We start from the raw sequence: 9,843 nt of genomic DNA, 5'->3' as shown, positions 1-9,843 counted from the left end.
GGATCATAATTTGGCCAAATGGGAATTTTATCTATGATCTTCCTACCCTTCTGCCCAAGCAACAGTCTGAACTACTATGACTGTTTTGACTTTGTCTTTTAGAATCTGCTCAGAGTCTAGTGTAGGCAAGGGTAATGGTTCACTTCAATGAAGTGAAGTGAAGTTGCTCAGTCGTGTCTGACTCTTTGTGACCCCATGGACTGTAGCCTATCAGGATCCTCAGTCCATGAGATTTTCCAGACAAAAATACTGGAGTGGATTGCCATTTCCTTCTCCAATTTCCTTCCACCTCATTACCTTTTCCCTATTTTGGAAAAAAGTGCAGCCTCTTTTTTTAAGTTGAAATGGTACGAAGGAGCTGTCAACAGATTGGAGGCTTATTGGGTAGGGTTTTGATCTGGGTTAGGAAGAATATGTATATTTTCTCTGTAAAGAGATAACAGATAATAAATAATCTGTGGCCACCACGTGATCTTCCTGTTTAATTCTTTAATTTCTTTTTGGAGGAGAAATATATCATGTACACAAAAGACAGTATAACACATATAAATAGTTTAAAGAAGGGATTAGCAAACTACAGCGTGTGGGCTAAATTTTGACTGTGGCCTCTTATGGTAGAGCCTGTGAGCTAAGAGTGGCTTTTCATTTTTAAAGTGTTATGGAAAAAAAACAAAAGTAGAAGATACACGAAAGCTTGTATGTGGTCCTAAAATACTTACTATCTTGCCCTTTATAGAAAAAGTTTGCCAACCTCTGTTTAAAGAATAATAATAAATCACCCTTCCTCCCATCTCCAATTATCTCATGAAATAGAACACCACAAATATCTTTGAAACTTGTGGGCACCCCTCCCTGACCACATCCAAAGCCATCCCCCAGAGTTAACCATAATTCTGAATTTTATGTTATTCATTCCTTTGCTTAATTTTTTTTATCATACACACACACACACATATATACTTATATATTAATATATATGTACACAGGGATATTATTTCATTTTTCTTGACCTCTGTATAAGTGGGATAATACTCTGTATTTTCTTCCATCACATGGTTTATTCTTTCAATTTTATCTTTTTTTTTCAATTTAAGATTTGAGAGTCATCTAGGTATATGTATGAAGCTAAAGTTCATTAATTTTTACTGCTGGGCATCTTTGTGTGTACATATCCTCTGCATAATTATCTCTTCTATTCTTGATGGACATTTGAGTTTCCATTTTTTCGTATTATGAACACTTGCTATCAGCATTCTTATTCCAATTTCACAGTGCATATGTGCAAGAGATTCGGTAGATGTGGACTCAGTGCGTCATTGGTATGTTTCTTTAACTTTACCAAGTGATACCAAATGACTTTCCAAGGTGACTGTATAAATTTCATTCTGTTGCAGTTACCAAACATTGCGTAATGAACTGTCCCAATGCTTAAAACATTCATTTCCTCCTGATTTTGTATGTCAAGAATTTGGGAGGAGCTTGACTGAGTGATGTGTCTCTAATCCACGTGGTGTAAACTGAGGTTCCTGGGTCTGGAGGATCCATCCTAGGATGGCTTCTTTATTCATGTATCTACGTCGTGGTGGTCTTTGGTCTCTTCCTTCACGTAGTATGTCATCCTCCAGGGCTTTTCCACATGGGTTGGATTCTCACAGAATAGTGACCTCAGGACAGTCTGAATCCTTAAATGGTGGCTCAGGGTTCCAAGAACAAATGTTCCAAAAATTTGGAAGTGGGAACTGCCAGTCTCTTAAAGCCTGGACATAGAAACTTGGATAATATCTTTTCTGCCACACGCTATTGTCAAAGTAGTCACAGAGCCTGCCCAGAATCAGAGGGAGAGAAACACATATCCTCCATATCCTTGGGGGTAAGTATACTAGACAGTAATAAATTTGTGGCTTCCAACTTTAATCGGCCACACATTCCCTGTGGTCAGGTATGAGAAGTACTACTGCTATACATCCTTCTTAACACTTGGTATTGTCAAGCTTTAGAACTGTTGTCACTCTGGAGACTATGAAAACATAGGGAGAATGTTTTAAAATATCATTTATCGAATATTTACTGTGTGCTGGGCACTGTGCTAAATGCTTTTCACTTTCCCCCTCATTTTAATCATAACCATTATTCGAAGTAGATATTATTACTTTTGGAGTGGTTAATTAACTTGCCATAGGTCACATAGCTAATAACTGGCAGAATGTAGATTTGAACAGAGATTTACCTGACTGCTAAGCCCATGCATTTAATTTTTCCTTTCCATCCCTAGATGTGAGCTGAGATGATGATTTGAGGCCAAAGTTAAACTATGAAGAAAATGTAAAACATTAAGAAATGATGATTAACACATGCAGTAGTTAGGAAAAAAAATGACTTAAAATTTTTTATTCCTGTAACTTGGGAGCACCATTTCCCCCTTCCTCTATCAAGCAATGAAAAAAAAAATTGTTTGACTCCAAAAATAAAAAGTAAGAAACAGAAAACAAAGCAGAGTTTTTTAGTGCTCAATAGGAATTAGTACTACAGTTTTCAGAGATAAGCTGGAACTGACCTCATGGTGCATAGAGCGTGGTGGAAGAAGCATTTTTATTTCTTTCATCTAAATCAAGGGAACACTGCAGTTTTTGTGACTTGACCAGCCCAGAAGGGAAGAATGAAAATCTCTTGCCAGAGAAAATTTTGGATCACACTTTCCTTAGAGCCTAAATCAGAATCTCATTGGTCAATTTTCTATATCTTTGCTATTTCTATTCCTGATGAATCGGAACAAAGCTGGTGCCTCATTAACACATCATTCACCAGCCAGACATTCACAATAAAAAATCCACTTTTTGGTAGTGTGGGGATTCCCAGGGCCAGAACCAAAGTTCCGTGATGTCACATTGGAGATGTCTCATAGTGATGGAGCTTGGGGACCTAACTTTTCTCCCCCTGACTTCATGACTTAATTCATGGTATGGATTCACTAGTCCTTGAGGAAAATACGTTTCTTGGATTTCCACTGGCAAATTAATTGCTTAATGACTGGCATTCTGGAATTCCAAACCATTGGAGATTGTTCTTTAGATACACCATTGTTTCCCCAAACTTTAATCTCTTTCACTGACTGAATTTCACCCATCCATTCTTCCTCAACCTGTTCTTTTCTAGGTATCCCTCTTGATTCATTTTACCAACACTCAGTGCCCTTGAGAAGTCTCAGCTTGTCTTCCTCAACTTTACTGCATCTCATCTTTTTTTATTTTTTTATTTTTATTGGTTGGAGGCTAATTGCTTTACAATATTGTAGTGGTTTTTGCCATACATTGACATGAATCAGTCATGGATTTATATGTATTCCCCATCCTGATCCCCCCTCCCACCCCCTCCCCACCCCATCCCTCTACTGCATCTCAACTAGCTTCTGTTTAATTGAAAATCAGTATTCCTGGTTTCCATTTGCATTATTGCTCTGAATGTTGCACAAAGTACTTAGAGTGTTATCAACAATGTTTACCCAAGTTTAAATGTCACCCCAGAGGGATGAACTCTGAGTTACGTATGGGGCCATTCATTCTTTGTTTCTTTGCCCAGTCTTCAGGAGTTTTGGATTAGTGGTTCACTAGTCTGGCTTTTGGAGAAGGCAATGGCAACCCACTTTAGTACTCTTGCCTGGAAAATCCCATGGACGGAGGAGCCTGGTAGGCTGCAGTCCATGGAGTCGCTAAGAGTTAGACATGACTGAGTGACTTCACTTTCACTTTTCACTTTCATGCATTGAAGAAGGAAATGGCAACCCACTCCAGTGTTCTTGCCTGGAGAATCCCAGGGACGGCGGAGACTAGTGGGCTGCCGTCTATGAGGTCGCACAGAGTCGGACACAACTGAAGCGACTTAGCAGCAGCAGCAGCAGTCTGGCTTTACTTTTTGCTGCCCTGTTATATGTTGAAAGGACTGATAAGTTCTGACCACATGGAAAGTCTCAAGCTGATAGAATCACACACACACACACAGACATTATTGACTTAAAAATAGCGAAATCAGAAATTCTTTTAAGTTTTAGAATCTCATGCAGAATGTTATTTAGGATCTATTAATATATTTGTGGTTTTAAAAAATAACAGAACTTAAAGGAAAAATATTTGAGCTTGAGGATAACACACTATCCACTTGATTATAGGGGACCCAGTTTTCTCATGGTGACATTCTCAGCTCTGATAGCTTTTTTCTTCTACATGATTTAGTAGCTATCTTAGTTCCTGGAAATGGATTTTCAATTGTGGTGACCTCTAATGGTGATCACATGACTTGTGAGTTGGGGGGAGCTACAAATGTCTCCCTTGGAGGTGGTGATGTCAACAAAGTGTGAAAGAGAATCTACCCTCTCTGTAAATCAAAGCTAAGGATTCACTTGAAAAGATCCACCAAGTATTAAGAGCTTTAAAATTAATTTTATTTTAACATCAATAGAAATAGGAGCTTTTCTACTTAGCTTGGGGGAAAATGTCTGATAAGCTTTTCTGGGGACCTAAAAGAAATGTCTCTTATTGCCAACGCAAGCAAAATGTGTAAAGGGATATTTTTCTACCTTGAGGAAGCCAGTCTCCAGGGTTTCTTCTTGCTCTAATTCTATGATTTTGTGTAGAATGGAGTCTTTACTGTGACATATTGAGTCAGACTTTGGGGAAATAATTTTTTCCTCCTGGCTTATGATGGTTATGAGGTGCACCCTCTTTAGACTTTCAGAGATGTCAGAAACAAAACAAAACACAACAAAATGTTCTCTACAGGCCACATTGGTCTCTACAGGCCCCATTGCCTGATTTGGGAGAAAGATGATTTAATTCAGAGCCAGCCACTTTCAACATTGGTGGAAAAAAATCTTATTGTATAATGTGTTCCAAAGGGAAGTCTCTTTGGGGGCAATGCTGGAAGCAGGATGCCTTGAGAGCCCAGATACTGTGCTGAACTCACACGGATGCTCCAGCAGATGGGCTATTGCTTTTAAGTCTCCTCCTCCAGGCTACTTTGTAAGCCTCTGACTTCTCCCTACTCCCTCCAAAAGCTATGAATAAATGAATATATCAAATAAATGAATGATTTATTTGTCTTTGCTTTTGAAGTGAAATCCCATTGTATTTAATACACACCCATTGAATAAAAACCAATTAAGAGTCAACTAAGGGTGTTTTGCCAATTTAAAAATTATATATTTTTGTAAATATGGATGAACTAGTCAAATTAAATACAATTTAATTTGTTGACACTGGTGTTCATCTCTATTTAAAATAATATGTCTAAAATAATAGGACTTCTCCAGTGGCTCAGCTGTGAAGAATCTGCCTGCGATGCAGGAGCTGCCAGAGATGTAGGTTCAATCCCTGTGTTGGGAAGATTTCCCTGGAGAAGGGGATGACAACCAACTTCAGTATTCTTGCCTGGAGAATCCCATGGATGGAAGAACCCGGTGGGCTACAGTTCATAGGGTTGCAAAAAGTCAGACATGACTGTAGCGACTTGGCATGCACACACGTCTAAATTAATAATATGAAAATAGTAGTTTTTCCACTCCCAGTGTCCAGAAACAATTTTGTTTAAACTCTTTATATGCATGGTTTTTCTATGACTTATTTTTGAATGACTTAACACAGATTCCTAGGGCTCATCATTCTCACTTCTGAGTTGTTTGAAAAATAGCACATTTGAATCCCTGTTTAAGAACCACTGTGCCAAACCACATGTACTTATGTATTTGGCTAATATTAGGTAGTTGGGTTGGAGAAGGCAATGGCACCCCACTCCAGGACTCTTGCCTGGAAAATCCCATGGATGGAGGAGCCTGGTAGGCTGCAGTCCATGGGGTCACTAAGAGTGGGATACGACTGAGCGACTTCACTTTCACTTTTCACTTTCCTGCGCTGGAGAAGGAAATGGCAACCCACTCCAGTGTTCTTGCCTGGAGAATCCCAGGGACAGGGGAGCCTGGTGGGCTGCCGTCTGTGGGGTCGCACAGGATCTGACGTGACTGAAGCGACTTAGCAGCAACAGCAGCAGGTAGTTGGGTTTTCACTCTCATGTATGTTATGTATTTGTGATCTCCAAAATGAAACCACTTTATTGATTTTAAAAATTATTTTAAAAGGCTTACTTGTTTATTTTTAACTGCATTCAGTAGTTTCAAATATAAATCTTTACCTATGGGAATAAATTACTAAATTTATGTTAAATTGCTTTTTTAAAAAACTTATTCCATACCAACATATGTAAGTATCTGAACAAGCATGGACTATTGGTGGTTTTAAAGATTTGGTGCCTTCCCCATTCCATCTCCAGCACTTTGTAATTCAAAATAAAATAATTGAGAAAACAACTTGTTGTTTGAAATATTTTGTAAGGAATCTTATACAAGACAACTCCACTTGTGAGGGGTTGAAGAGGAGGGAACCCAGGAGAAAGGTTTCTCTGAGGAGGGAAAAGAAAACGTTTGCCTTGTAACAGGGCATTTGTAGCTAAAGAAAGGATACAATAATTCTGTTTTCATCTTTCAAGTGTTCAGTTAATTTGCTTATGTGGAAGTACCTATTAATTCTGTTCCTTCTCTTCCATTCTGCTTACAGAAAAGGTTGATAAACTAGTGGGATGATACTTAGAGAAGGCCCCTCTGCTTACTTCCTGATGTTTCTCTTACAGATTCATTTTGAATTCCCTTTAGAAATAGAGACAGGGAGGATTACGTTTGCTGAGAAAACCCTTTTGAACCTAGCACTTTAGACAGAGAAAGAAACTGAATCTTGTTAAAGCAGTTTTAATTGTTGAAAATACCATTAATTCTTGAAAATACCATGAATAATGAGGCCAGCAGGGCCGTTAGCGCCTGCGAAGCTGCGCCTAAGGAGAAGCTGCGCTTCAGGTCACTGTAGGGGTGCTTCACTGACAGCAATGGCAGCCACGGCGTTGGCCGCGCGTACCCGGCAGGCCGTCTGGAGCGTCTGGGCAATGCAAGGCCGAGGCTTTGGCTCGGAACAGGGAGATAATGTTAGGTCCAGTGCAGGCGCGATCCGGGACGCCGGTGGGGCCTTCGGAAAAAGAGAGCAGGCCGAAGAGGAACGATACTTCCGAGCTCGTGCTAAAGAACAGCTGGCCACCTTGAAGAAACACCATGAAAATGAGATCTCTCATCATGCAAAGGAGATAGAGCGCCTGCAGAAAGAAATTGAGCGGCGTAAGCAGTCGATCAAGAAACTAAAACAGAGTGAGGATGATGACTAAGTGCAAAGTTCTCCATAGAATGGCTACCTATTATTGCCCACTTCTATGTAGACATAGTTCTGGTTTAACCAAAGTCAACTTGTGTGCTTCCAGCAAATTATAATAAATTGTCGTTAGTGAAAAAAAAAAAAAAAAGAAAATACCATGAATAATGAAAGCCCAGTAGTGCACCTGTTAGGTTGCATGACCATTTCCTATGTGATGTTATGGAGTAACCTTAGGTAATTTCTTGATTTGGTCATCACCATCTTTGTCATCATCATTTCCATCATTCAATGGTCACATACGGTGCCAAGGACTGCACACATCAATTGACACAAATCATCTCTCCTGCATTACACAGCTACATTCCAGCTTGCTTTTGGTACGAATATTTGGAGAGGAAGACCATTTGTATGTAATAACAGTCTTGTACAGCTCAGTAGCTTGTTTTCAGCTCCTGTCAGTCTTGGCAATACCTCAACCCACAACCCTTCAGGCTCTGAAGGGAACTATCCTTATCAGTCAGTTCAGTCGCTCAGTCGTGTCTGACTCTTTGTGACCCCATGGACTGCAGCACGCCAGGCTTCCCTGTCCATCACCAACTCTCCAAGCTTGCTCAATCCCATGTCCATCAAGTCAGTGATGCCATCCAACCATCTCATCTTCTGTCATCCCCTTCTCCTCCCACCTTCAATCTTTCCCAGCATCAGGGTCTTTTTCCACTGAGTCAGTTCTTTGCATCAGGTGGCCAAAGTATTGGAGCTTCAAAGTATTGGAGTCCTTCTAATGAATATTCAGGACTGATTTCCTTTAGAATTGACTGGTTTGATCTCCTTGCAGTCCAAGGGACTCTCAAGAGTCTTATCCAACACCACAGTTCAAAAGCATCAATTCTTTGGCTCTCAGCTATCTTTGTAGTCCAACTCTCACATCCGTATGTGAGTATTGGAAAAACTATAGCTTTAACTAGATGGACCTTTGTTAGCAGAGTAATGTCTCTGCTTTTTAATATGTTGTTTAGGTTGGTCATAGCTTTTCTTCCAAGGAGTAAGTGTCTTTTAATTTAATGGCTGCAGTTACCATCTGCAGTTATTTTGGAGCCTAAGAAAATAAAGTCTGTCACTGTTTCCATTGTTTCCCCATCTATTTGCCATGAAGTGATGGGACTGGATGCCATGATCTTAGTTTTTTGAATGTTGAGTTTTAAGCCAGCCTTTTCACTCTCTTCCTTCACTTTCACCAAGAAGCCTCTTTGCTTTCTGCCATAAGGGTGGTGTCATCTGCATATCTGAGGTTATTGATATTTCTCCCTGCAGTCTTGATTCCAGCTTGTGTTTCATCCAGCCCAGCATTTCACATGATGTACTCTGCATGTAAGTTAATAAGCAGGGTGACAATATACAGCCTTGACGTACTCCTTTCCCAATTTGGAACCAGTGTATTGTTCCATGTCTAGTTTTAACTGTTGCTTCTTGATCTGCATACAGATTTCTCAGATTATATAACTATTCTTATACAAAATGACTAAGACAGGATTTTTCTGTCCGTTTCACTCTTTTTTCATCTTCCCCTTGCTGCAGCCCTCACTCACAGACCATTTCTCCCTTAACTTTCTTCCTTGCCTTACTCCTGCTTTTTTTAAGGATTCTATTCCTTCTGTTAAAGCTAATCTGAGGAAATTGCTTTGTTATGGAAAGGATTTAAACTTGGAATTTTGAAGATATGGCCCTGAAGCTTGAATTTCGCCCTTAAGAACCCTTATGCTGGAAAAGATTGAAGGCAGGAGGAAAAGGGGACGACAGAGGATGAGATGGTTGGATGGCATCGCTGACTTGATGGACATGAGTTTGAGCAAGCTCAGGGAGTTGGTGATGGACAGGGAAGCCTGGCATGCTTCAGTCCATGGGGTCACAAAGAGTTGGATCGACTGAGCAACTGAAGTGAACTATCTTAAGTAAATTGCTTTAATTTAGTTTTCTTATCTATGTTACAAGTAATGTGGGAATTAAGAGATAGTGTATATTGCTGAGGCTAAGGGGTGATTCCCTGGTGGCTCACTAGGTAAAGAATCTGCCTGCATACAGGAGAACTGGGTTCCATCCATGGGTTCGGAAGATGGAGAAGGAAATGGCAACCCACTCCAGTATTCTTGCCTGGGAAATCCCAAGGACAGAGGAGCCTGGCAGGCTACAGTCCTTGGGAGTCAAAAAAGTTGGACATGATTTACTGACTAAACCACCACCAAGGTGTGATTATGGTTCCAGGTGTCGTTTTCATTATAATGTGGCATTTAATCTGAAAGAGTGTCTGGTGATGGGCATTTGAGCTACAGAAACTTATAAGGGGGGCAGGATATGTGTTTGGAGATGGACTGAGTAGATAACCACCAGCACCCCTAGAATGAATTATGGTTGGGAGGTGTTTGTTGCTTATCTACACCTACCCAGTGTTAATTCTCAGATTAGAACCATAGACCCTTAGTGCTCAGACCTTTGCGGTCTACTAGGTGCAGATGAGGTAACTGAGGCCTTGCCCAAGATGACATAATTCACTAGCATCAGAACTAGGGTGACAGCCAGATGTCATCTCTCCTAGTAGTGGAACTGACAA

At 40.2% G+C, this 9,843-nt stretch overlaps 1 protein-coding gene across 1 annotated transcript; it reads left to right on the top strand.

Annotated features, from left to right (window-relative positions):
- Positions 1 to 6,842: 6,842 nt before the first annotated feature.
- On the top strand, positions 6,843 to 7,386 carry LOC122705472 (ATPase inhibitor, mitochondrial-like). Its single transcript, XM_043920877.1, has one exon. It carries the CDS (start codon positions 6,922 to 6,924, stop codon positions 7,249 to 7,251), a length of 330 nt encoding a protein of 109 aa, XP_043776812.1. The 5' UTR covers positions 6,843 to 6,921; the 3' UTR covers positions 7,252 to 7,386.
- Positions 7,387 to 9,843: the final 2,457 nt, after the last annotated feature.

This window comes from Cervus elaphus, chromosome 12 (genome assembly GCF_910594005.1).
Source record: "Cervus elaphus chromosome 12, mCerEla1.1, whole genome shotgun sequence".
In the NCBI taxonomy this organism is placed as follows: Eukaryota; Metazoa; Chordata; class Mammalia; order Artiodactyla; family Cervidae; genus Cervus; species Cervus elaphus.
Note: the sequence above shows the minus strand (reverse complement) of the source record. Positions and strands in the feature narration are given on the sequence as shown.